General features: G+C 39.0%; 4 protein-coding genes across 7 annotated transcripts; 3 read left to right on the forward strand and 1 right to left on the reverse strand.

Annotated features, from left to right (window-relative positions):
* The first annotated feature begins 765 nt into the window (after positions 1-765).
* Positions 766-7,016, forward strand: rnf185 (ring finger protein 185). Of its 3 annotated transcripts, none has more exons than XR_003929091.1 (7): positions 766-1,441; positions 2,785-2,803; positions 2,925-3,037; positions 3,398-3,452; positions 3,920-4,037; positions 4,158-4,336; positions 4,387-7,016. XR_003929091.1 is itself a non-coding variant. In XM_030065385.1 (7 exons), the coding sequence occupies exons 2-7, from the start codon at positions 1,269-1,271 to the stop codon at positions 4,253-4,255; spliced, it is 576 nt and encodes a 191-aa protein (XP_029921245.1). In that variant the 5' UTR covers positions 766-940; positions 1,097-1,268; the 3' UTR covers positions 4,256-7,016. The 3 variants fall into 3 exon arrangements, 2 of the variants coding, with proteins under 2 accessions (XP_029921245.1, XP_029921244.1); XM_030065385.1 differs by having other exon boundaries at positions 766-940; positions 1,097-1,441; positions 4,158-7,016; XM_030065384.1 differs by having other exon boundaries at positions 4,158-7,016.
* LOC115368933 (transcription factor Adf-1-like) lies at positions 6,512-9,490 on the reverse strand. The gene is made up of 2 exons (XM_030065381.1): positions 9,279-9,490; positions 6,512-8,035 (listed from the first exon to the last, which is right to left on the reverse strand). Exons 1-2 carry the CDS (start codon positions 9,406-9,408, stop codon positions 7,341-7,343), a joined length of 825 nt encoding a protein of 274 aa, XP_029921241.1. The 5' UTR covers positions 9,409-9,490; the 3' UTR covers positions 6,512-7,340.
* Positions 9,491-12,925: 3,435 nt separating this feature from the next.
* On the forward strand, positions 12,926-14,495 carry LOC115368936 (homeobox protein goosecoid-2). Its single transcript, XM_030065383.1, is given in 6 exon segments — positions 12,926-12,967; positions 12,970-13,005; positions 13,008-13,053; positions 13,056-13,349; positions 13,448-13,683; positions 14,050-14,495. Coding segments are annotated over 6 exon segments (732 nt in total). The 3' UTR covers positions 14,128-14,495.
* Positions 14,496-15,798: 1,303 nt separating this feature from the next.
* ess2 (ess-2 splicing factor homolog) lies at positions 15,799-26,829 on the forward strand. 2 transcript variants are annotated; one of them, XM_030065380.1, is made up of 10 exons: positions 15,799-16,244; positions 18,350-18,518; positions 19,990-20,076; positions 21,406-21,575; positions 21,659-21,776; positions 21,905-22,038; positions 22,326-22,428; positions 22,570-22,679; positions 22,783-22,898; positions 25,031-26,829. In XM_030065380.1, the coding sequence occupies exons 1-10, from the start codon at positions 16,098-16,100 to the stop codon at positions 25,308-25,310; spliced, it is 1,434 nt and encodes a 477-aa protein (XP_029921240.1). In that variant the 5' UTR covers positions 15,799-16,097; the 3' UTR covers positions 25,311-26,829. The 2 variants fall into 2 exon arrangements, with proteins under 2 accessions (XP_029921240.1, XP_029921239.1); XM_030065379.1 differs by having other exon boundaries at positions 15,802-16,244; positions 19,990-20,088.
* The last annotated feature ends 632 nt before the right edge of the window (positions 26,830-27,461 follow it).

Consider the following 27,461-nt stretch of genomic DNA (forward strand, 5'->3'; position numbering starts at 1 on the left):
AGCTTGCCCCTCTTCAAATGTATTGTAGCACCGCTCAAAAGCAGAAAATATATCTCATTTCATCGCCTCCTGTTTTTGAACAGACTATATAATGTCATTTTGCCTTACAGCAGCCCTCAGCGGCAGCCACACACCAGGAGGCGCTATAATGCTAAAATAGTCCATTCACAAAAGGACGAGGAGGCAAACATGACCCTACCCGGCCACCATATATGGTGTCTCGGCTTGGCTAGACAAAATAGGCCTAAGTCAGAGCCTGTCTACGATACTACTTTAGAGATTCTCTGAGTCTAGGTACCCTCCTCCAAGGGATTTCTGGTATTCAGTTTTAAGTATTGCGTAGTGCATATCCAGTAAAACTTGTTGAACATGTTTAAGCTGAAAAGTGAATATTTAAAAGCCTTTTGGTGACTGGACAAAGAAGCATTTTTTTCCATCTGTTTAATTACTGCGTGTGTAACTGTTCTGTGTTCTCGCATCAAAAGCAACAGACTTCTATGATAAACTATTTTCACTCATTCTGTGGCAGCCATTGCCAGAGCACCAGCCAAATGAACCAATCGATAAGGTAGATTTTAATGGGAGTGACCGTTCTATCAATTCAAATTCTGTGTATCTGAACTACTGAATTTGCCCATTTGTGAAGACAGAAGCCCTCTGGTGGCTTGTGTGGCTTCGATGACACTAATCTACTGAACTTGCAAATTTTGTCAATCAATCAACCAGTGAATAAAGGTAGGTGGTTTGCATGGTTTAGCTTGATGTAGAACTCTCTGGACACAGGTCACGCCCACTGCTCCAACTACCGGGTAACGCAGCGGACCCGGTGACGCAACCAACTGTAATAATCTCATTTCACAGTTTCTCGACATAAAGTAGGACTCTCTCGTCAGGATACCACCTGCTTCACCGGGAACGCTTTGGACTACTGTCAGCTGAGGTACTGTTGTCTGTCGCTTTATTTTGTGAAGCGACCAACAGCGAAATAGCCGGTTTTGCCCAGCCTCTGCTTGCTAGCGTTAGCTTCAAGTAGCGCGGTGACTCTAGCTCAGACGAGAGCTAGCTAACATTTGCTATTTGTTTGGTTTGAACTCAGAGTCGGAGGAATTTTGGCAGACTCCTTTTTTGATCCTCTCATCACTTCCCCGTGTGGCGACACGTTGCATCCACCGGACGTCCGTGTGTATGTTTTGAAGGACTGGAGTGTGTCCGGCGGGCACCCCTTGCCTATGCTTCTTGTGTTGTGAATCTTACTTGAACTCAGGCTAATGGCGAACGCTGCCCCTCCAGCCTCAGGCTCCGCCACCACTGAGAACTTGAACCCCGGCTCCAGCAGTGCAACTGGGGGTGACAGCGGCAGTCAAGACAGTACCTTCGAGTGTAACATCTGTCTGGACACCTCCAAGGATGCTGTGATCAGCCTGTGTGGACACCTCTTCTGGTACAAGTCATTCATTATCACTGTATTGCTTAGGCTTACTGCAGTGCGCTAATGTGAAAGTGTCTTTTAGTCCAGGGCACTGTAGTCAACACCACAACAAGAACTGTCTGTCCAAGTCATGATCACACAAAGTCAAAACCACGGCCAGCTTGTACATTTCTTATGCCACTATTGAAGTTGTTGCCTGCAGTCTGTATACTCAGGAAAATAAAAAGCCCAAATGCGCTAAAAGTGAGAGATTTAAAAGACATAGTATAGCACAGTATTGCAGTATGTGTACCCCACCTTGCTGATATTCTGAATCTGACAACCTGGTCATTTCTAGGGGTGGGTAAAAAAAAAAAAAAAAAAAAATTGATACAGGATAGTATCGCGATATTTTGTGTGGCAAATTGGAGTGATACACGGATGCCAAATATTAATTTTGTATTGCCAAGACTGATAACAGGTTTTTATGAGTTTGTCACTGTCCCATTTTGCTGCAATAACAACAATTGAAGTGAGATAAAACAGAATGAAATCCATCTCATAAGATAAAACACATGTTGACAGTTTTTTCTCAGGAACATAATTTGCAGTTGAAGAGAAGTAAAAAAAAAATCACAATATATCACAATACTCAACATATTGCAAAATGCTTAAAATCACAATACAGTCATATTGTGACTTAAGTATTGTGACAGTATCATATCACGACACCTTTAGTGATTACCCACCTCTTGTTATTTCATCATAAATTTGCCTGTTCAGCACAGGTCTGGCCTCTTGTCGGATTTCAAGAGTAACTGTCAAATGATTTATTAATGTTTCCCATCATTGATAAAAGTTAATCTTACTCAGAGAAGTGAAATTCTAAAGAGAAGACACAGACTTTATCAACCTGGCATATTTAATTTGAGTGAGAAATGATAAAAGTAAATCCTGATGTTTTATGGAAAAACATCAGGTTTTTTTTTTTTTTTTTTTTTTTTTTTTTTTTTATTATTATTATTACAGTAGCATGTTGCTATCTAACCTAAATGAAACTGTCATATAGAAACAGTTTATAGAATCATTTACCATATTCCTACCTAAAAAACCTAACTGCTCTGCACTGGACCAAATAATGTAGTGCTTAGTTTTAACTGCAGTGCTTATTTGAGTAAGAAAGATGTTTGCCCAAAAATCACACTTAAAATGTGTTAGTTGTTTTAAAAAGGTCTCAGTTTAAATGTCTGATACTACATTATACATCAATTATGTATAGCATGTTTTTTCAGGATGCATGTAATGTTGATCTCATTAAGTATTGTCTTTCTTCATTCAACACCTGATCTCTCATCTTCCCTTTGTCTCTCTGTCAGTTGGCCATGCTTACATCAGGTAAGTAGAGAGGCTTTTGTTTTCTCCCTTTTCCACCATTTTCAAACAGTGTATTTTCTCTGATGCATTACAGCTGATGCAAACAAAGGAAGTTCTTTAACATTTGTGAATGTCCAAGCAGTGGTTGGAGACCAGACCCAACAGACAAGTGTGTCCAGTGTGCAAAGCTGGCATCAGTCGAGACAAAGTCATCCCTTTATATGGGCGGGGGAGCACAGGCCAGCAGGACCCAAGGTGGGTGCCATTTGTCAAACTTAACATTGCTGTCTTTAATTTTTGGTTGCAGCCTACTCATGATTGTTTATGACTGTGAAATTCCAGTGGAGAATATATTCCATGCACCTTTTGGAATGCATTATTTCACAGAGCTGACTTTTTTGTACCAAATATAAATATCATTTTTTATTTTGCTCATATTGCTATCCTAAAAGTTTCAATATCAAAACCTGTGTGTTGTTGTGAATATAAATTTCAGGATTTTTAACTATTCATCATCAGTAATAAATAGCATTTGTATTTTGTCATAGCCTGAAAAGAAATGAAACCTAACACAATTTGGTCTTAAACAATGACGAAATGTGTTTTGTGTTGTAGAGAACGAACACCTCCTCGACCACAAGGGCAAAGGCCTGAGCCAGAAAATCGTGGTGTAAGTACTGTGTCCCACTTCTACTAATAGTAATCTAATAATAACAATCTATATGACCTTACATTGTGCCAGATCAGTACATTTAAATCTCCATCTGTGCTATATTGTAAGGCACGTATTGGGAAAGGCTCTTTGCAATGTCAGATTTTGAGTTGCATTATCCCTTCATGATGAAACTATTACACTGGATGATGCTGTTGCTGTAGAGCAGATTTGTACTTTATTCATTAACAAAAGGAGCCTCCCCACTGGGACCTATTAGATGCTGACACCTCTCTGGCAGCTTCTCTTCCTCAGTGGCAGCAGGTGGAGCAGCCTCTCTTGAGAATGACAAGAAATTTCAGTGGCTATTCTGTCATATCTCATGTTCACTGCTTTTCCCTCACACATTTATGAAGACATGGCTAAATATTGAAAAAATGTATACAAGAGATAATATGTTCATGTAAGAATAAAATATTTTACAGGGATTTCAAGGATTTGGCTTTGGAGATGGGGGCTTCCAAATGTCCTTTGGAATTGGTGCCTTTCCTTTTGGTATTTTTGCTACAGCTTTTAACATCAACGATGGAAGACCTCCACCAGGTATTGATGTTTTACACAGTGAGCTCTATTGTGCCATGAATAGACTGCATCTTTGTTTATGGAGGTATCAAATATTCTCTGTTATTAAATAATGACACCCCCCTCCCCCTACAAACACAGCTGCCCCTGGGACACCACAGCACATGGACGAGCAGTTTCTTTCTCGACTTTTCCTGTTTGTCGCTCTGCTGATTATGTTCTGGCTGCTAATTGCTTAAATGCCCAAACAACCAAAACAAAGCCTTGTGTTAATGACCCAAAAGAAAGGATTTGACTGTCAGAGATTAGACACTATGATACATCATCGCTGTTTGCATCTACTTGTTTCTGCCTCTCTACATTTTTGATGTTGTAATTGAGCTTTTTTCTTTTTTTTCTATGCTTCATTATACTGTAGATAATGTGTCTCCTCTTTCACCACTTGGAGAAACTCAGCGTCTTAAAGCAAAAACTTGGTCCCGAAAATTCACATACCACAACAAGCATAGGGCAGCATGGTGGCACATCAGGTAATGCTGTTGAATCGCAGCGAGAAGGTCCTGGGTTACAGTTTTCTGAGACAAGGAATTTTAAACACGATGTGTAGTAAGGTTGGTAATTGAGAGGACAAGAAGAGCATAACAGGGTTTTTAAAAATTTCGTAGAAAAAAAGTTAATCTAAGCTATGCTTGCATTTTTATTGTGAGAGGAACATCTGTGCATTTTACACCGTTATATTTTTACACATTTCTAACTGGATGCTGGTTACTTCACTGCCTTTCATTTGTTTCCACATGTGTAATGCTGTCAGTGACATCATGTGGCAGCTCACCAAATGTCTTAAGTCACAGCAAGGATAGAAACAAAGCCACGTGAGATTGAAATGATGCATGTCTGTCGAAGAAAAAGGCTTCTGTGATAATAATCGAATAAGTAAGTTGTAGCTGCAATATACAACATATTGATGCTTTTTATCATGATCAGTTAGTGTGATTGCTTTGCAAAACACACTAATTGGACAAATGAGGAAGAATTTAATTAAGTTAAATGCTTTTTTCCCTACTTATTTCTTATTATTCACTTGCGGCGTTTGTCATCATCATCATCATCATCATCATCATCATTATTATTATTGTTGTTGTTGAAACTTATTCCAAACTACTGTACTTCATACTTTAGACACACACAGGGGCATGTGTGCTGTGACGTCTTTTCAGTACTCTGCCCACATAAATATTTTTCTCTTTATTGCTGAATTTTTTCCTGCACAACTGGACGGCTGATTGTTCAGCTGGAGTGCACTGGTGGTCCTCATCGACTTCAGTTGCACTTTTAACACAATTATCTGCTTTTGACTGTTGTTTTGATACTATTAGTACGTTGAAAGGCATGTTATACTACAAAAACCCTAATGAAGATCTTCAGTGGTCATTGAGTTGAACATTCAACACTTGGACTGTCCAAATCCTGTCCATGTTTTAGGCTATAGTTTCCATTCAGATGTGATTCTAACACATCTCTATTTTTTCACATCACCTATACTGTTTTGTGTTAAATTTCTGTTGCAGAATACTCAACTTGATTACACAGTCACTGGACTTCCACTGTGTGAATGATAGTTTTACTATTATACCCATAAGCTTCTAATGAGATATAAAAAATTTATATCTCATTGCTCCTGTTTTCTGTATTGGGTCCTACAGCTTGAGTCCCTCCATACTCTGCACACAAGCATCTTTTTCCTGTTAAAAATGTATTTTTTTCTAGTGTCTAAACTAGACCCCAGATTTTATTTATAGCCACATTTTAATACTGTTTTATAAACCTGGGCTGGAATCGGTTATGCAGCCAAATATACCTGATTTTCCATCATTACAGATAATTGGCACATGCACAGTTGTGTACAAATATTTGTCAACATCAAAAGGATTAAAAGATGATTCAGTAGCAGTTATCCTGTCACTGATGTCTGATTTACATGTTCACACATTTCAAGCCTTGAAGCAGTGTTTCACTTTTGGTAAAATATTACGAGTTTACTGCAAAAGGAAACCATGAACATTCAGCTGCTGACCTGAGTTTCTTTACACAAGTGAACCACAGCACAATAGGCAGTAATGGAAAATGTTTAGGTCTCCGCATGGTTAAATTACAGAGTGAACACCGTCATCTGCACTTCTATGTATCTTGCATCAGGGACAAGCAACACAATCGCTTACACTCTAAAGCGCGGTCTGCATGTAAACAAATCAAGGCTGTGAGCTACAGGTATTGTTCATTTAGCTTGTAAACTACATCCCTTGACACAAAAAATGACACCATCACTGCAATATTACTATGTGTTAGAAGTATGCTCATGAGATTTAGGTTTTTGCCAGAAAATGCAAGGGAATGAAAATGAAGAAAACTGAGAATTAACTGACTCTAAAGACTGAAAATGATCTGCCAAAGTGAAATACAACCCTAGAAATTGCTTTGCAGTTACAGATGGGATATTCACTTTGCTGGTGTTTTATTTGTTGCAAATAATCCCCCATACTGAATACCAGCATGTCTTCACCCCACGTTGTCTCTATTTTCACCAATACATCAATACATTAGAAAAATATATTTACAGTTACAAAAATCTTTAAAGTTGAAACAGTCATCACCAAATGATGAATTTACCAAAAATGCTATGCATGTCATGTGAAGTCATGAATATTGAAGTTTGCAATCATAAAAAATGGTCACACTGCCTCTTTATTGTAGATGAGACAGACAAGATGTGATGATGCACATAATAAGCTGAATGACTGATTTCTGACAGTGTTCTCTCCCAAATTGTGTAATGTTTAATTTTGCTGAGTTGGATTGTTTGACACTGCAATTATATGTAAAATACTGTAGAATATGGAAGAGTTCAAATGCAGATTATTGATTTAACATTAACCAGTTTTCTAAATGTGAATTCACTCTATTGACAGAAATGCTATGTAAATAAAGATGTTAATCACAGTCTCTTTGCCTCGGGGTATAAATCTTTCTGGCCTTCATTTTCTCATAAGCCTTACATTTGTAACTAATGTGCCATCTGACTGATACTGCAAGTCATTTCCTGAAAAACAAATGTGGAGAACGAAAGAAACATTTCCACACAAAAGTAGGTGAGTGAGTAGAGATACATTTTGTGATTTTAACTTAGTTACCTGTGTTCAAATTGTCAGACGTACTGTAAAAAAAGAAAAAAATATACTGTATTTTTTGGTCATCTTTGTGGAGGAAGTTTTATAAAACATTTGTCTAACATTATCAAAGAATAGAATACAAAAAAGTCAATTTGGCCTAGTCCTGTGTTTCTGGCGGTTTCTCTTGAGGCTCCGGCTGTGAAACATTGAACTCTGCTTCATACATGATCTGCTGGATTCTTATTTTTGTTTCACATCTTTTTTGGGGTGCGAGCCGCTTCAAAGCAGGGACGAAACTTAGCAGAAAGAGTTCATCTTCGTCACGGGGCCTATTGGGAAGTGAAGAGTCTTTTGCCTGCCTCTTTGCTGGGATCAGTGTAGTTTGGGAACAAGGCAAAGACAGTGCATCTCTCAGCATACGCCGTTTCCTTCCAGGTTTGCCAGTCGGGCTGATCTTTGAACCTGGTGGGATCTTGGTCAAGACAGCCAGCTGGGCAAGCTGTGTGTCTTGAGACATCGGAGGCAGTTGGGTCAGAAATGCTACCGGGGTTTTTGAGTCACCTTGATTTGCAGGGATCTTCACAGCGGCTTGCTGTGTTTTGCCCTCAGCTGCAGTGGTTTCTCCCTCCGTGTTACCAGATTCATTGTCAGGATTCTCATGGTCTTCTTCGTTGTTGCCATTCTCTGTCGTCCCATTTCTTGATCCTGTAAAGGGTGCGAGAAAATTCAGAAGTTGTCTGTATTTCCATCGACTTGGGATCATCTCTCCTTGCTGCTTGCTCTTGATCTCCATTCGGACTTCTTTCAAATACCTGTCTCTCAGATTCTTCCATTTTCTTTTGCACTCCTCAGCTAGAAAAGAAAAATAAGAGTATAAGGGGGAGCAACAAATCGCTTGCTGAAAAATGCTGGTGTCTGCCAGGAATATTCTGTGAATGGAGAATAATTTATATATAATTACAGAACTGCAGGAGACAGGCTGTTTGTATTTTTTTTTCTCCATGTGCATGTCAATATTGTTTTTAAATGGTGCATGATCACAGTAATAACTTTATTACAATACTTTATTTTATACAGCACTCCATGTGCCATGGAGGGCTGTAAGTAAATCTACGGATGATTCAATCCATACACCACACCAGCCATTTTTACTTGTTAGTTCTTCCTCTCATGCTTGTCAGTGAAATCACTAGGTCCAGTGTTGGGCAGGGATGAAAACCCACGACTCTCGGCCTCTCCTCCTTGGCCTAACGGGTAAAGGTATTCATGAGATCAACTGGGGATGTGGTGATTAGTAAACCCACGTCAACTGACATTTTGTATATACAGAGCAGTTAATTGACCTTTTATACAGATAGACATATCTTGTTAAAAATGAACCATAATAAGTAGCCTGTCTTGTCTTAATTATGCTGTCGTGAATGCGTATATTATCTATCTATCTATTTATTTATTTCCGCAGGTGGTTTGACTTAAGATGATGATCATCGACTGTCTGTAGGTCAAAGCTGATATGTTTTTTTTTTTTATTCACAGCCACGTCACTGTCCGTAATGACTCAGTTCACCGGCTATCAAAGGGGTTGGGAGCCTTGATGTCAGGGTTTCCCTCCACTTCAACATAATACCGCTACACTGCACGGCTAAAGTCCTTCCGCCTGCTCTCTACAGTGTGAACTAAACAGCGCCGAAGTTGTGGCTCAGAGATGCAGTCTCCACCGCGCCGAGTGCCTCGCATCCTGCGCTGTGGAGGCGGACGGCAGGCGGCTGGCGGCTGGCGGCGCCGGAGCCGCTGCCTTTCTGTGCAGCGCGGCCTACGGCGTGCGAGCTGCACTTGCTACCGCTAGCACGGTGCGCGCGGCTACGACACCGAGCGCTTTCGTGCTCCTCGCGCGCATAAAAATGCTACGCTGCAGCACACATCACAAGCCGCCGCCGCCGCCGCAAACGTTGCTGCCTGAGACCTGACGGGAAGACCCCCAAACCAAACACCCCGCGTTTCTAACCTCTCGATATTAAAATTGTACACGCCGGCCATTAGCTAGGCAAATAATAACTCGTCGTAAACTTATGCGAAAATAAAATCAAAGACTCACATGGGACTCCAACTAAGGCACTGATGTTTCTCCAAGCATTTGTTCGACTTTCCGTGCAACGATAATTAGGCAAAGTGACATTGTACAGCTCTGGGAAATTAAATACGGACAATATTAACTTATCGTCCATGTTGCCTTGGTGTTTTGGCTGTGCTGCGCGGACGCGGAAGCGGCAATCCTCTCCCGCCTTTTCCGCCCAGTATCTGGTATCGCGAGTTACACGCTGCCGCTCTTTGTCGCTTGCATTCACCGATGGCCATTGCACTGTTTTGTCAGACGGGGGCGCTCGTTGATTCATTAACTCCCAGGTGCTGCTCTTTTCCTCCCCGGGGCTAGTTAGGAAAACAAATAAGGTCAGGGCCTGTTGCATTATGTTAATTCAGCCGCTGAGCAGGTATTTCAGTAAGCATATGTGGATAATAGGAATGAAGAGATCAAGTGATTTGAACTCATGTTTATTTACGCTCTTTCCACCTAAGTTCACAAAGCCTGAAGGCATTGTGTCTTAAAACCTACTCAAATAGACACTAGGTCCTTGAGCTGGGAGTCTGAATGCAGGAGGGGACATAATGCTTTTGCACATCTTTAAGTTGCACTTTAGATTTATCCTGTGCTCTGCATTAATTTCTGATGTTCAGAATGAGACTCAGAAATACTTTATTGATCCCAAAGGGGAAAATGGGTCAGTCAGATACAGTTGCTCAAATTCTCAAGAGAGGAATATAAGCATAAGTGAAATTATAAGAAATAAAAAATGTGTGCATTGAAAATTTGTGGTAAAAATGCATTATATATAAATGTGAGTTAATCCCACTTGTACACTAAGCCTAGTTCTAAAAAGTATGTGTATTCTGAATAAATATGTGCAGTACTCCTACAAAAAAATTTCACCAATAAATACAGGTATACCTATATACACCATATATAAACAGGGATATTGCACTGTTGAACTGTTGTTAAGTCCTACAGATATAAACTATTGTACAATTAAAGGGTTAAATAAACAGGGTTTAATTAGTATGCAGTTATTCAGTCCATTAACCCAGGCTATCTGGCCCTCCACAGGAGGTGTTTAAAAGTCTGATGATCACAGGAAGGAATGACATCCTGTGACTGTTTTATGTGTAACTGTTTTAAGACCCAACTAGCAACAAATATTTCAAATTAGCTTAAGCTATCAATTTTATGATAAATGGCATCAGAATGTTTATGAAATGTTCACTTTATATATATTTGTCCCCATCATATAAACACTGAATAAATACTCACAACTCTCTTACATATGAGTGACAAAGCAAAAAAAAAAAAAAAAAACAAAACATAAAGAGACTTAGCAAGGTGTACTATAATATCACTCTCTGTACAGAGAGAGTTCCATGGGCACTGGTTTGATAAGCACTCTATACACCATGGTTAGATAATTATTAGTAGCAGCAGTAGTAATAGTGTTAGTAACATCATTATCAACATGCCAGGTGTGTAGATCAAAGTATTCAGAGCTGATGGACCACAGCAGTGTGAAATGTTCCTGTGCTGACCCTGAGTGCTGTACAGTGACGGAGGAATCATCACTTCAGGGAACTCGGTCCTGTTACACTGCACTCATTTCTAACAAGAGGAATGGTCATGAAATGTACAATCTTTTCCTGGTGCATTGCTTGCTTGCTCTTGGCCAACTGCCATCATTTCATACTGACATAATCAGTTACAGAAAACATTCTGATACATCTGATCATCTTAATCCGAATCACTGTGTAGCCCAGTGACTCTCATCCTTTGTCAAATTGATACACATCAGACCATAGACTTGTATTTGATATGATGTAGCCTCTGGTATCCCCATCTGATCAGACTTAGTTATTTTCAAACTGTCTATACTGTAGACTGTAGACTAACAGTGAGGAGGATTCTCTCACTGGGCTAACATCTAGCTCTGTTTTGATAAGCCCTGTCTACACCTAACTTCTAGTCAATTAAATAATAGTGAAATTAAAATATGCCTCATTTTTGGGGATGGAATCCCCTCAAGGACCCCTGGGGGTCCTTGGAACCCAGGTTGAGAACTGCTGGTCTAGCCAAAGAGTCGGGCTATGTTAACTTTCATTTAACCACTTTAGACTCTTCTTGCCAACTTCTGAACATGTGTAGATAATCACTACCTACACCTCCACAAAACAACATTCATTCATTCATTTATACACAATCACTGTCACAATTCATACATTAGGAAGGCTGAGGCTAATCATCATTAGAGGAAAATGTATTCAAGAATGCATCAAACATATTTATGACCATCATCCTTTATATTTGACTTTGGAACTTGATGTTCAATCAGCCACTGCAAGAACTGAGACACGGAATTTATCTACATTCAAATATATTGAAACTCCATCATTTTGCTGTATTCAAAGTGCACTATCAACCGCATTGAGGGGCTTTGTAAACTAATGTAGTTTTGATTAGCACCATTTCCAAGGCAGTGCAAACAATGTCTACTGATTATAACATTTTGCTTTTGATGAGGTTTCAAGGTTAAATGTGTTTGAATCAAACATTGCAGTCCCCCAAAAAGCTTTGCAGTTTTGGGGGATATTAAAAGAGCTGTGTGGCTCTGCAGGGCAGATATGGTTTATTTTCTTTACTTCTTGTACTAAATATTGCTCTTACAACAACAAAATGAACCTCTTTCATTCTAATCCTCAGTAATGAATTTTTAACCATTTGAACCAATGTGGATGTGGTACAATTCCTTCTATTGACAGCCACAATAACTGCAGATAGTGATCTCAAACGCTCAGCAAACTATACATCAACAATCTGGTCGCTATTAAATCCAAGTGAAAAGGATGGGATGGTGTTTATTGTTATCTGTTTTCAAAAGCCCTTATAAGAGGAGCTTAAGACAGATTGTGAAAATCCATTAATTCTCTAGAAAAAAAGGTGTATTGCCTTGTATGAAATCACAGGATTTGGTGGGGGATGAATTTAACCTGTAATGGCTTTACCTCGACTGTGCACATTGTCAGAAAGTCAAGACTCAAAGACTGCATCACGCAGATAAGACACACTATGCATGATTGTGAATACCAACATGAACAGACCCCGACTGAGAAATGTTCTTGACCATTCTTAAGGGAGTAAAAATAAATCTATTAGCATCACTGCTCATTTCACTTTGACACCAAAGGTATTGCAAGGTGCAGGCTCCTTAATCTGTAACTGGCTAACTGGCTTGAGTAAACAGTATGCATTGTTATTATCAATCAATATTATCAGTCAGAGTTACCTTGACTTGTTTAATTTGGTGAATATCTTACAAATTTGCACTTGATAATTTGTTGATAAAGCTAAATAGGAAAGTGACATTAAGAAATAAATTTAAGAGCTAATCCTCAAATTCCGCATATACAAGTCTTTGGCCACACCAAAGCGTTCATCTTTAAATCCAGGTTTCTAATACCAGGCAATCCCCTTTACTCTAAAACCACAACAATAAGGATCTTAGGAGCTCTCCACTTCTCATTTTATGCAGTGAAATCTGATTTCTTTTGGAGAAAGGAATGAGGCAAGATTAACTGAATCTGCCGTCCTCTCTAACCTCTTCACAAACTGCCCAGATTAGCTAGGAATTAAGTTTCAACCGTTTTATGTGTCTGGTCCATAGGGGGGATTATAGTTTTACTATTTTTTTTCCTCCGCCCAGTTTCACTATAAGGGCCAGACACGCCGAGATATACAGAGAGGAGAAGGAGAGGAGAAGCCGAGCTCGAACAAAAAGTGTTGTGACCATCACTGTTTGTGTTACACTGGAGTTTTTTTTGGAGATGGATGGATTTATTAAGATGGAGAGAGAAAAGTTCCCATTCACTATTGAAAATATACTGAACAAATACCCCAATGGTAATGGGGAGAGCCGGGCATTTGGAGCAAGTGGTGGTGGATTAAAGGAGAAGGCGGGGAGGTCAGGGAGTCCTGCTGGAGGCCAGACTGAGTCCACTCCTCACACTTGCTTGTGCTGCTGCTACTGCTCTCGCTGTGGAGACGTGTTCCAGACTGACTTTATTCATGACAGTAAGGCCAAAACTATCCATTATCAGTTATTTATGAGCAGAGTTAGCACTGTTAGTACATGTTGTTGCAAGTAACAGCTGTTCTACTCTACCACACAGGTTGTCAGTATGGATGGTCTGCAGGAATGCTCTCGGAGCCGTGCAGGCTGGGAGACAGTCGCAGAGAGGAGCAGGCAGTCAGTCAGGTCCAGAGACGCACCAGACGTCACCGCACTATTTTCACCGAGGACCAGCTGGACGCTCTGGAGGAGCTCTTCCTCCAGAATCAGTATCCAGATGTGAACACGAGGGAAAAGCTAGCACAGCGCACTCATTTACGAGAAGAACGGGTAGAGGTAAGACTGTTACTGCTTCATGACTGTGCTTGGTAAAGGCCAACATCAGCATCTCAAATTATTGTCATAGTGACAAGGAGAGGTTTAAATTGAATGCATGTCAAACTCTGTTTCAGCTAAGCATTGTATTAGTGTCAGAGGTGGTAGATGGTGCACATGGTTTTGTCTGTGCAACTTTTGTACTCATTTGGATAAGCATGGAAACAGCTGATAGCCATCTCTGATGTTTTCATTATTTACCTGTTTTGACACAAGTATTTGGATTTATAAATCTGTTAATAAAAGCTAGTTGTATATAGAAATGTGAATGCATGCAGGCTTGAAACAATCACAAAATAATATACCTTCTCTTTTTATTACTAATAGGTTTGGTTTAAAAACCGAAGAGCAAAGTGGAGGCGTCAAAAACGACTAACATTCGGTGTGGGAGACATCGAAAACTGAAACTTGTATATGGACTACAGAATTAAGACAGAGAAGAGAGTGTGTGTCTGTGTCTGTGTGTGTGGTGTGTGTGTGAGAGAGAGAGAGACAGAGAGCGAGAGAGAGAGAGAGAGAGAGATTTATAGAAACAGGGAGAAATGCCAGGGATGCTGGACAAATTTGATCTTGGGATTTTTTCAGAAACCTCATTTCTGATGACTTTTTGTCTGATGAATAGTGATTACCATCAACCATTACAGTCAGCGCAATCCTTAGTCAATTAATAAACAAATGTGGAGCCTTTTTTTTATCAGTTTCAAGAAACAGGATTTGGAGACAATTTTGGTAATTATGAAACCGAGCGACTAAGTATTTGACACAGGGACTCACAGCATGTTACTGCCAATCCAGAATATTAAAGATATTGAGAAACTGTAAATGGTGGCTTTCAGTTGGTACAGGTCATAAAACAAGTGTCCTTTGAGAACAAATAAAGTTTTTTTTAAATGGGCCTGATTTGTTTTTATTTTAAAACATGAAACATGGAGATACAGGAACTTTATTTTCCATCCTCAAGCCATAAGGATATTCCAAAAGCTTATCACAACTAATTAAGTAAGAGTTAAAACCTTCAATTACAATTTTAAAACAATATCTTGCTTTGATTGAAAAATTACATCATTTGGCACATTCACCTCCATGCAGGTTCAGGAGCAGTATCTTGGGCAGGCAGAGACTGGTAAAATATCTTCAAGTAGTCTATTCTCTATTGTTAGATGGTGGAGGGGACTGCTTACTTCTAGTGAATTAAATAACAGTCAAATAAAGTAATTGTTGGGGAGCCAGGGGTCCCTCTAAAAGACCCTAAGTGTTGCCCTCAACACCACATTGGAAACCATTGGTTAAAGTAGTATATCCCCTCTTTCTTGATGTCATTTTTATTATTATTTTCATCAGTATTATTGTTATTGTTAGTAGTTGTAGTAGTACTAGTAGTATACTAGTACTATATACAACAGCAAGAGAGAGACTACATCACACAGTCTATTTATTAATCAATAATAACAGTAGGCCTATCGGTCAATTAAAGTTTTCAAATTTACAATTTATTTATCTACCCTTTATTTATCCAGGAATGGCCTGGTGAGATACAATGTCTCCTCTGCCAAGGGCTAGACCTGGTCATTCTTCATGCTAAAAAATAATCGCAAGAATGGTCTTAAGAAGGTCTATCAAAATATATCTGAGACTACTTTTTTGGTTAATAATGATAATAACAAAAATAAAAATAGCAAAAACAACAATAACAACAGTAACAGCAACAACAACAACAATAATAATAATATCAATACTACTACTACGACTAATAATAATAATTACAATAATAACAACAACAACGACAACAACAGCAATAATAATGGCAATTTAAATTATTGTATGCATGTGTGCAGTAACATTTGTTGTCACTATGAATAGAAAAACTGACTGTCTGAATTTGTCTTAATTTGTATTTTTGGTTATAAATCTGGGAACACTGCATATTCCCTCTATATTTACACACTTGACCAACTGAAAGAGTCAAGACTTGTTTCACTTTACCTCAGTTGGTGGCGGTAATGCTCCTCAAATGGTTGCAACCCGCCTATAAAATAGAAGGAGAAGAAGAAGAGGAAGTACGCTATTGGGTAAAACAGAGCCATGTCTCTCCATGGGTCTGATTAGGATACAAGTTAAAAAAAAAAAAAAAAAAAAAAAAAAAAACATCCGTGGCGTAGATGGTGACATAAAGTTGACTTAAAGCGACGTTATGCTGTCGTTATCCCAAGATTAATTAGTCGGCCAAGATAAGAGATGTAGCTGTAATGCCGTTTTCACTCATTTGTTAAGTTCAAAAGTTGTATTTTAACATTTTGTCGATTTTTGTCGGTTATCGTTAGCTAGCTAGCTAGGTAAAAAGCTAATACCATAAGCTAGCGTACCGTGGCTCAGCAATGGAGGGAAGTGCCAGTGTGAGAAAATCGTTGTCTGGGACTCTGGTTCCTTCAGCGGTCACCACAGTCGCTCTCCGACAACCACCCGAGCAGACGGAGACGGAGAGCCTGAAGCGAAAGGTCCTTGACGAAGACGAGTACATAGAGGTAACTTTAACCGCGTGATAACTTGTTTACAATTTGGACCGAGAGGGGAGGCTGTCTTCCGTCAGGGGGCTGATCGCATGCTAACAGACGGAGGCAAATGGAGTAACCCTTATTAAAAGTGACAGTTCAATCTAGCTACTTCGTTTACAGGCTAAGTCAACTGTGCTGGTGAGCACGCTATGTGTTGCTAAGGTTGACGCACTGATCACGCGAGGGTGGTGGTCAATACATTAGTCGTACCTTGTCGTTACAGGAGTTAGCGTAGGACCTGCACGTGAACAGCGATTAAAGATGTGGATTTGATGGCCGCGCAGGTGGAGGCAGAGAGCGGCTACAGCAGTCTAATGAGTTGAGGAAATTTGCACCATTTAACTGTAATACAGCCTTTAAAACGACGAAAAGACAACAATCAGTATTACCACATTTAACATCATAGATAGTATCTACTCTTATATTCACGTAGGCCTTTGTATTCCCTAAGGAACATGTAACATCAACAAAAGCCCTTCATCCTCTTCAATCTTGTGCCTGTCGATTCAGCCCCAATCTCTTGTCCCATGCTTCTTCTCCTTGTAGTTCCACATCTTCCTTTGTTTCTCCTGTGGGTTCAATGTTAATGCCTGTTTGGTGATTGATTTGTTTTGACCTGAGGTGTCAGTTGATGAATGTTTGTAGTTTGTTGAGTATGATGGTGATAATTATCTCAGTCAGACGTGGTCTGGTGTGTGTGTCTGTCTGCAGCTAGTCTCGCATACTACTGTACCTATCAGTCTAAAATGTTTGGGGCGTAGTTACGACTGTGTGATGAAGAACCTCTCGTGTTGTGGTGATACAAAACCTTTGTTCTCACTACTTCAACTCCTTCTCTTCATTCACTGTCTAGCTTGCTCGACCACTGCTGCTCTCTTGCCCTCTTTGCATACTGCAGGGCCTAATCATATCTTGGCTGCATTCGCTCTGATCTCAGATGAAAAATCCAGTATGTGCGTTGCGATTTTGGGTGAATTTATAAAACACACTGTTGACAAAGAACATTGACCGGACACAAAGCAGATACATAGGAAAAAAATACTATAAAAAAACGTGTCAGAGGCTGATGTAATCTGTCAACAAGCAAGAGTTAGAATAGGTTAAATTGTCTGATGGTTCACAACTGTAAAAAATGGCATGGAAAACAGCCATCGCTGTTTCATACATCAGAGGATTCATTTGCCTAATCTTCACGGATCTTTAGACCATGGTGGAAGCACAGACAACAACAGGCTGAAGGAACCTTTTACTTCCTTGAAAAGTAGTCCCTGGGAAAAGTACCAGGTAATTTGTGTGGAAAACCACTTATAGCCACAGAGATAGAGAGGAGTGAGGCGAGGCAAGTTAGTGTGTGTGCAGTGACATAATAAGTGGGAAGTATGTGCGTATGTTTATGTGTGTGTGTCTCTGTTTGTGCAGAGTTCAAAGGTAACACTCTCCAGTTGCCAAATTAGTCTTTAGCAAGTAAATTATAGCGACCACCCACAACTGTGGGTTGTAGAAAAACTTAATTTCCTACACATGCTGGAGGAAGCTGGATTGTGCCATTGTTGCAATCAAATTAGAAAATTCTACTGTACAGAAAGGTGGTTACTACTGTGAGTGCAAAGATGTTTGTTTAACCATGCTGGGACCTAGAGGCAGCCGCTTCCGATTTCTCTATGAAGGAAAAATTCCCTGCCTTTCCTTTCTTGGTCTGGAGTATGTGATGCAGTTGGTTGTAGAAGTGCTCCTTGGTTTCATCATCTGCATCATTGGTGTGGATGTAACATTATGCTATTTGAAAGATTATTTTCATACATGTAAAATGAAATTTTGCTGTAAATGATCCTTGAGTTAAGCCAATGAGGGCCACCTGGGTGCCTTTGGATAGCAAGAAGTTGAACCCTACTTCATCTATGTCTATCATGATATCAATATAATATTGGTACATTGCCTGCTATAAGGTGAAATAATTAAGTGAAAGTCTGACTTGTTCGAAGTAGAGTTTTCTTCTTTAACAAATCAGAATGACCTCAAGTGATTACAACTTGCAATGTGACATTAACGTACCTCTACTGGCGGATATTTTACAGAGTTTGGAGAAGATCATCCAGAGGGATTTCTTCCCAGATGTCACAAAATTGCAAGCACAGAAAGACTATCTTGAAGCAGAGGAAAATGGTGACCTTGAGAGAATGAGAGAAATATCCATCCGATACGGCTCATCTTTGACAAAATCTACACCACGATCTTCCGCACCTTGTGAGTAAGATGATTTTATTGTAATACTGTATATTGTGTCTTTGATCTCTTAGTTAGAAAGGAGAGGATTATCCAAGGTTGATTTTGCTGCTTTCCCTCATTGCAAGATAAACTGATGACAATTTAGTTTTAAGCCACATATAACCTACTCTTGGTCAGATATCACTGATTCTTGGGAATTTGGATAAAACAGGTTTTAATTTTGAAAAAAAAAAAAAGTGTGTTAAATTACAAAATCTGAAGGTATATCATTATAGGCCAAGGTCTTGGCTGTTCATCAATGTACCAGTGCAACCTCCTCATTTTGCATTTTTTTCATAAAATAGGCGTTTTTCCAGTTATTAGGCTACTTTGTTTTTGTCAACACCGTCACTGTAATGTTTTTTTTTTTTTATTTGAAAAACATATTTTTGTATTAAAATAGACTATTACTTTAATAACTCAACAGCACCAAAGAAACATATTGTAAGCGTATTCATTTAAAACCAATATAACTGCCTCTGACGGTGGTGACAGTAGCCTCATTACAACATACAATTCCAAAATTTATACCACTCAAGTCAATGGCTTCTTGCTTAACAACTTTATTTAACTATTTGGTACAAAAAAAAATAAGAATCCTGAGCACTGTTATAAGCATTTTTCAGACTTCAGTCATCACCGTCAGACAGAAAACCTGACGGTGGTGACGTCTGACGGTGGTGACAAAAACCTGCTTGTTCACATGATGAGCATGAGTTGTTCACATTAGCCAGCTTGTTTCCTCCCTGTTGCTACCTGCATCAGACCTCTTCTTAAAAAGTATACAATTATTCCATAATCTAATCTAATATTTTTTATACAAAAGTGACGGTGTTGACATGCTATGGTTGTGACAGTAGCAGTGTCCGAAAATATGAAGAGATTTAAGAGAAAATAGCAAACTTCCAGGAGCCTGAGCGGTCTTGAAGCATGCAGTAGAGCTGAAGGTTTGGAAAGGGCTCCTCAGGAATGTAATTGGCCTTGTATTTGTAGAGATTTTTGTTTTTTTGTTTTTTTGTTTTTCAAATAAATATCTGATGGTGGTGACGAATATGTGGGACACATTTTGAGCAACCACAAAATAATAGTAAATATTGTTCAAAACTCATTGTTTGTAGTTTTTAATATGATGTACTCTTTCATGTGGTAAAGATATTCAATGAAATTATTACTTTTGGTTGTTTTAATCAAGTTGAAATGATTATCTCCTATCTGAGGACAAAAATAAACCTATAAAAGAACCTTACAAATGTGCAAAGGACCCCCTGATTATGCCCTTGATTCTTTTTATTCATTAAAATGTTGTAAATTTCCAACAGAAATAGCATTTTTCTTAGTGGGACATGATTTATCCAAATTCCCAAAAATCAGTGATATTTGGTCTAGTTGCCATGAAGAGATTTTGAATGTACTTAAAATCCCTTCTTCTTTTCACCCCTCATGTTATAAGATGTGACACCTGCTAGCTTTGAAACACCAGAAGGTCATTCAAGATCTCCTTCATCCACTCATGGCAGACACATAACTGGCAGCAAAGGTATGGATGGGGGTAAGTATCTCACTCTCCCCAAAATAGTACCTTAAAGCGCCCAGTGAGAAGTCATTAAATATGTGTTTGAGGGAGAAAAAACAAACAAACTAGGTAATGGAGATAAATTCAGAGTCTCAAATCAATTAAATTGTGTCCACAAGTAAAAATACACACATATGGATTGTATCTCTCTAGGGAGAGATACATTCCACTTAACCCACTCATACAGTATGTCTTATTGATTTTTAACTAGTTTTGCAGTAGGGTCTAAGTTTTACCTTGCCCATTTAAGGCAGAGTCAGCAATTCTGATATTTCAAATTAACAGCCAGATTTACCGCCCCTCTTGCTTGCAGCGGCTCCTTTCCAATATCTCCTCCTCCCCTTGTCCTGTGCACTAGCACCAACTCCCCCTGTTGCTGACTGGCTGAAATAGTGTTGAGTGGCCTGGTCCCGGCCACATTTTTTGTTTCCCATTTACAGAGCCAGGGATGTGTACAAACACCAGAATTTTTTTATTCAGCGCCCACACAGAACATACAGCTAGCAGACCATGAGGAGATATTCCCTGAATTTGGCAATTTCAGATATCAACAATCTTTGTCCAGAATCGCTGACTCCACCTTTAAGTTAGTACCCATTCTAAATCTGTGAAACCATTAAGAGCAAGCTATCAGCAAAGTCATTTTTATTTGAAAAAGAGAGAGAAAGCATGCAAGCTTAAGAAAAAACATAATTCTAAATGACATGGCTGATGATTTCTTGCTGCTACATAAAATAAATTGGAATGAAAATCTGTAAAGTCATTTGTTTACCGTGTTTCCCCAATTATTCGCCCAGTTACTGTCCAACATATTTACAGTTGGTCGATTTAAGATTACGGTGCACCCTTTTTTCTAACGTTAGCTAGCTCTCTTATTTTGACAGAAAACGGAAGTGCCGCACAGTTATTGTGTGGCTAACTGTTTACTTCTGCAGAAATAAGGTGAATAGCCTTATTTTGGGTTACCTCAATACAATGCAAATAATCGCCCAGCCGGTTATTTGGGTGGGCGTTTAATACGCAAAATGGGTGCAGACCCCAGGCGTTTGAAAGAACCAGGCGGCTATTTGCGGCCCGGCGATGAATTGGGGAAATACGGTATCTAATCATTAAAACAAAACAAATAAAACTTGATCAGCTCATTTCACATTGACTACTCCATTTGTTCCTCTTATGAATGGATTAACTGGGTAATATTGCACTGACTATAGCGGGTAATCTAGAAATAGTTAAGCAAAAAAAAAAAAGAGACTTAACATTTCCATCCATATTCTGTTGATTGTGTATTTACAGAGAACAAGGATAGCAACAAGGAGGAGAAAGAGCTGCCCAGTCTGGATCATTTTCTGGCTAAAAATACCAGTGAGGATAATGCATCGTTTGAGCAGATAATGGTTTTGGCAGAAGACAAGGAAAAGCTCAAGAATGCGTGGTTATATGAGGCTGAGGCTGAATACAAACAGGTACATACTAACTCAAAATTGTAACAAAAATTTCATACAAATACCTGTATTGAACAGAATCAAAGACTTGTGATATTTTCTAGCGTCACGAGGAAAACCTTGCCTTGCCATCAACAGAGAAAAAGGAGCTTGACTCCGTGAAAGCTGGACTGGAGACCTGGGAGTACAAAGCAAAGAATGCCTTGATGTATTATCCAGAGGGTAAGGACATTTGCACTTGCATCATTTTGTACTCATGCCTGTTAAGGGCAGTGTTCAAAAAGGACATAATACGTCTGATTAAAGTGGGCTATAGAAAACTGACACATTCATGATTCTTTTTACAATAGGTGTTAAAGATGACGATGCTGTTTTTAAGAAGCCAAGAGAGGTAGTTCACAAGAATACTCGCTTTGTTGGAGATCCATTCAGCAAAGCTCTCAACAAAAGCCAGATTCAGCAGGCTGCAGCCTTGAATGCACAGGTAAATTATAGGAACCTTTTCTGAGTTTAGATACGATGTACAGTGTTACACAATGGTTGTTTGTGTTAGTACTTATTGTACATGTATTTACTGTGAATCAGTTCCCTCATGTTATCAAAAGCTTCAGGAAAAGTGACTTCAACATCAACATTTTGTCTTTTAAAAATGTCTGGAAATATAGGGATTTAATTTTCAAAAAAGTGAGCTGTAAAATGTTCAAACTGAAAACTTAAATGATGTTAATAACTCATGAGTGCTATAGCTGATGTACCATGTTTACTGCTCAGTTCAAACTAGGTAAAGTGGGCCCCGACGGGAAAGAACTCATCCCACATGAATCCCCAACAGTGAATGGATATGGCTTTGAAGGAACGCCATCCCCTGCTCCCGGTGTGTGGGTCTTTTTAATTGTGTTTTAGAATTAGAATTAGTTTTAGAATTGCTGAAAATATGTTGCCTTAAACAACTGGTTCAATAGCCCTATTTTGTACTTATGGAGAAGATGTCATTAATCTAACTTTGTCCCCTCAGGTGTTTCTGAATCCCCTCTGATGACCTGGGGTGAGATCGAGAGCACCCCATTTCGCCTGGATGGCTCAGACACTCCATATGTTGAGAGGAACCATGGCCCTTCATTTAAGGTAATACATCTGTAGTGGTAAGGATTGATTTGATGAACTTTCATTTAAAATGATCTGTCGTGTTGTAGAGGCTTAAAACTTGACTTTTTTTTTCCATTGAAAGATTCCAGAACCTGGGAGAAGAGAGAGATTGGGTTTAAAGATGGCCAATGAAGCTGCTGCCAAAAATCGTGCAAAGAAACAGGAGGCATTGAGAAAGGTCACGGAGAATCTGGCAAGGTAAATTACAGATAATGATGGTTAACTGAAACTGTGTTTTGATGATATGTACTACTAGAATATTAGCTCACTGGATCAGCTGCTTTCCTAAAAGGGCAAGTTTAAGTTAAGTCTTTAAAGGCAGAATGAAGAATATTTGTTGGTTTCAGTTTGTAAACACAACATTCAAAGTTAGTCCCTCCTCCCTGGCTAAGCTAACCACTAGCAGTGAGTTTTCATTTCCTAGAATGGTGATGGAATGAAATGACTGGCCAAAATCTAAAACATTCATACTTTGAGCAATTGCAAAACCAATACCCCTGATTGTTCAAGAAGATTGTCTTGCACCAATTACAAGGCTTAATTCTGACTTTGAACACTGAAAACATATTAGTACCAGATTTACTAATGTAATTCTGGGCCTAGGATTTGTAGTAGCGTCAGCTAATTAACCCCATCACACACTTAGCTACCTGGCCAGCAGACTACTGTGGCAAAGCAACCAGTGTTAATGTTAAAATGCAGCTACGAGCCATTCCTTAAACTAGCTTCTTAGTAATAGTTTATGTGAGGGTCTAAGGACAGAGGATGTTGTATCCCTATAAAGCCCCTTGAGACAAATTTGTAATTTGTGATATTGGGCTATACAAATAAAATTGACTTGACTTGACTTCAGACAGCCAGTAAAAAGTGGCCTAGATCTATTTTTCCTCAAATGTGATGGATCTGATTTTTATATGCCAGTGTGAACAGCAAAAAAAAAAAAAAAAAACATTGAATCTGGCATTTTCAATTCCTGTTTAAGCCACTTAACCCCTTAACATTCCGACGGCCTGGTTTTAAAGCAAAAGTGAAGATACTATCTTATGAAAGGTATCATATGTAAAGGTATCATAAGTAAACAACCTAAGGAATTGATTGTCAAGCATGTCGTGCTAGGTTGTTGACAAGTGGGCTAAATATCACTTCAAAGTGGAGTCTAAACAGTCTTGTAGTGGCATAAATTTGGTATGACTGGAAAGCTGAGACCAATAATAAAAAAAGAAAAAAAATCAGAATTGGGTCCCTTACTGTTGCTTTGTGAACACAGCCATAAATGTGTTAGCCTCAAATCAGATGTTTACAACAAAACTGTAATGGTCAGCAGACCAAAATGATAGCTACCAAACTAACATTATTTAACACAAAACTGATCACTATCAGAATAGTGTTCCCATTCAAACACAGCAATAAAATGTGTATTTGGTTCTCTTAGGATTGCCAAGTTGTATTGTTTTAGAAACAGAAGCTGCTGTTTACAGCCACTGTGGCCCAAGAGATGAGGACCTCCACTACTGCTGCCAGAACTTTTATGTCATCTAAATGTCCTCTATGGGCTTATTTGTTCAAAGTAATCACAGAACTGTTGCTAAACTGTTGTTAAAAGCCCGAAGAGCAGCTGAATTATTGCAGTTCAAACTACATCCAGTGAGTGGAGACACATAGCCTAGTGATTTTTCTTCATCCATACTTGTAAATTTCAGATGAACAGTTCAATTTGTCACACCCCCATGGTAAACTTGCATCTTTCATTCATGTCCATGTTTTTGTACTGTGGTCAGCACCTCTCCAATATTAGTTTGCACTCCTTTTGTGTTATATGTCAGTTTGTGTTTAGAGATGTGGCACTGAAACTCCTTCAATCCTTTTATTTATAATGTTGCCACAGCTGATTTTTATTTCACCGGTATCACCAGCTTTAATGCACTTATAAGGCTGTGTGAGGCTGTATACGTTAAGAGGAGCCACTCTGATTAACCAAACAGCTGGCTCAGGATGCTGGAAGCACAGTAAGTGTAAAACTGATTGGGTTCCATGCATGGAGGGAAGTACACAAAAGAGTTGCATATCTTCCCACATACCAATTATTTTGTCAAATGTATGTTTGAAACATTTTGTGTGGATGTAGTGCAATTATTATGTTGGGATTTAAAAAAAAAAAAAAAAAAAAAAAATATATATATATATATATATTTGTGTTCAAATCCACAATGTTTTGCTCTGAAATTTAAATAGGCCTCTAGTTCTGCACATTATTGGTTGTTGTAGATGTGTTGAAATGCTTCAGCTTCTCTCATTCAATGAATTAAATGACCTTAACATTTGTCTTGCAGTCTGACCCCTAAAGGCCTGAGCCCAGCTCTCACACCGGCCCTGCAGAGGCTTGTAAATCGGACATCTAGTAAATACACAGACAAAGCATTAAGGGCAAGCTACACCCCGTCACCCTCACACAGAGCCACTGGCTGCAAGACTCCCTTTGGTGACCCATCCACACCTTCAGGAACACCAACGCCAAACAAGGCCAAAACTCCAAGCTCTCAGGACCTTGCCTCCCTCACGGACAACTTACTGCAGCTTCCCAAGAGACGTAAAGCCTCAGACTTTTTCTAAAAAGATTGAACCTGTTCTTAGAGAAGACTGTTGGGATTGTACAGAATGGACTTAACTGAGTAAAAAAAACTTTTTGAGATCTCTACAAATAAGCAAGTTTGGGTAGAACAGTACATTTAATAGAAAGATGAACAGCAAAGTGAAAATTCAATCAGGCTTTGTTAATATTGCGCTGATTAAAATATGCCCTATGAAATCTTTGAAGTTTTGAGGCATTTTTTTCCTCCTACTTCCCCCAGATTTTCGTTGATTTTTATACAAATATTTCCACACTAACCAACCTATTTAGTTGTCTATGCTTTCATGAAATAGTAGGGGTGTAACACTTGTGATGCAAAAGCTGTATATGCAGCAGAGTCACATGTCTACCAGCACATACTGATTTACAGTGTTAATTTATTTGTAGATTTATAGTGTTGGTGACAGTGTTTTTCTACATTTTGGCCACGTTTCAATTTTTTTTTTTTTACTGAAAATTATGTTTTTATTATTGCTACAACAGTTTTCTCATCTTTACTTTTCTTTGGTATTGTTTGTTTCATTTCAAGATATCCTCAAAAAGGAACTCATGGGGCCCTAGTAAGACAGTTGTGTGAAGATAAATCTTGAACTGGTTTGCTATGCTGTTTTTAATTTCTCTCTTTTTTTGTAATTCAGTATCTGAATTCTACTGGGGTGTGATTTGTATAATAATTAAAGTGGAACATTGCATTTAGAGCCTCTGTGAACAACTTAAGGTGATGTTCATAATACTGTGTAGCCCCGTTTACAAAAATATATAATCCAGAGTTAGACTCTGACTTGCCATATAAGCCACTTCTCATTACAATAGGTGCTTATGTTTTCACTTTTGTGGAGCAAGCCTCAGATGTGAATCACACTGTTAGTCCTGACTGTGCTTTAGTTTTTGACTGCAACAAGAAATAGTCTTTGCTTGTTGGAACATAAGAGGGTACAACAAGGTTCAGCATGGTGCATGCTGTCTTCACATTGGAGACATTTGTAGGCTGGTGTTTTAATAACCACGGATGTTACCAGGAGGTGGGTCACAGAACTCTCTTTCTGACTTAGTTGCAAAGATGTCTCAGTAAGAAAAAAGAAAAAAAAAAAAAAAAGTCTCATAGTATTCTTTCACATTTCAGTGTCTGGATCACATCCAGGCTCTGAATATGTTTGACTGCATTTACAGTTCTTTGAATAACTTCTGACTGACATGTAGTGGGTTAACATCTTGGAGGGTTAATGCTCACCATTTCACATTATTGTTAAAACCTAGATTCACCTAGTCATGGTCACAAATGTGGCATAAAGAATTTGTCCCTAATCACTATGAAACACTTGCTCTTTATGTCACAAACTTAATATTCCCCACACAGTACATACACAGCATATGTCCCTTGTCAGCTGTAAAGCTGGAACTGGTTTTAAACCTGGAATGGCTATTTCCCCTCAAGAATTTGAATTCCCACATTTGTATGTGAAGTCTGAAACCTGTGGATTAAGCATAGGCTGTGACATCTGATCTAGAATATGGGCAAAGTATACCGCATTTTCTCTAGAGCAGAAGTGAAAGGTAATTGATATAGGCTACTTTATAGGGTCAAAAGGGTCCAACCCTGTAGGCCCATCATCACAGTAATGCACAGGATCATGCATACCACAGATGTAAAATATGCTAATCAAACGAATTAGTCCACAGACCTGCCTACGGGGAAATGAACACATCTGTATTCATGAATGGCTTCCCAGGGATCAAAAATCCTCAATAAATCTGGCAAATGACTCCCGTTACCAAAACAAAACTTAATAAATGATTCGGCTTCAGAACTCCTTGATAATTATTTGCTGAATTGGAGTGAACGCAGATTTGGGCCACCAAACTTGACCATTTATTGACCAGTACACTCGCAGCCTACTTCATACCAAGTCTTAAGATGTGCTGAAGTTGGAAAATAGAGGGAAAACCCATGTGGTAGGCTATATGATTTGCGCCAGAGCCTCCTGAGTGTGTCTTCCACGGTAACACTCGATGTTCGATGGATCCATCATATAATATCTCAATGAGTCCACAGCCGTTACGGTGTGTCACACTGAGTGTAATCCGCTAAACTCCGCCCCGGCCCTCCTCCAGCTGATAGCCTGTGTTGCATG

This window comes from Myripristis murdjan, chromosome 12 (assembly GCF_902150065.1).
Source record: "Myripristis murdjan chromosome 12, fMyrMur1.1, whole genome shotgun sequence".
NCBI classification, from domain to species: Eukaryota; Metazoa; Chordata; class Actinopteri; order Holocentriformes; family Holocentridae; genus Myripristis; species Myripristis murdjan.

Excerpts from the sequence above, each read along its gene's own strand:
- LOC115368933 (XM_030065381.1), bottom strand. The coding sequence starts at position 9,408 with ATGGACGATAAGTTAATATTGTCCGTATTTAATTTCCCAGAGCTGTAC. Across the intron at positions 8,036-9,278 it reads TGCCTTAGTTGGAGTCCCAT|CTGAGGAGTGCAAAAGAAAA; the intron begins GTGAGTCTTTGA and ends TTTCTTTTCTAG.
- rnf185 (XM_030065384.1), top strand. The coding sequence starts at position 1,269 with ATGGCGAACGCTGCCCCTCCAGCCTCAGGCTCCGCCACCACTGAGAAC. Across the intron at positions 3,038-3,397 it reads ACAGGCCAGCAGGACCCAAG|AGAACGAACACCTCCTCGAC; the intron begins GTGGGTGCCATT and ends TTTGTGTTGTAG. Across the intron at positions 4,038-4,157 it reads CGATGGAAGACCTCCACCAG|CTGCCCCTGGGACACCACAG; the intron begins GTATTGATGTTT and ends CTACAAACACAG.
- ess2 (XM_030065379.1), top strand. The coding sequence starts at position 16,098 with ATGGAGGGAAGTGCCAGTGTGAGAAAATCGTTGTCTGGGACTCTGGTT. Across the intron at positions 18,519-19,989 it reads ACCACGATCTTCCGCACCTT|ATGTGACACCTGCTAGCTTT; the intron begins GTGAGTAAGATG and ends TCATGTTATAAG. Across the intron at positions 22,429-22,569 it reads AACGCCATCCCCTGCTCCCG|GTGTTTCTGAATCCCCTCTG; the intron begins GTGTGTGGGTCT and ends TTGTCCCCTCAG.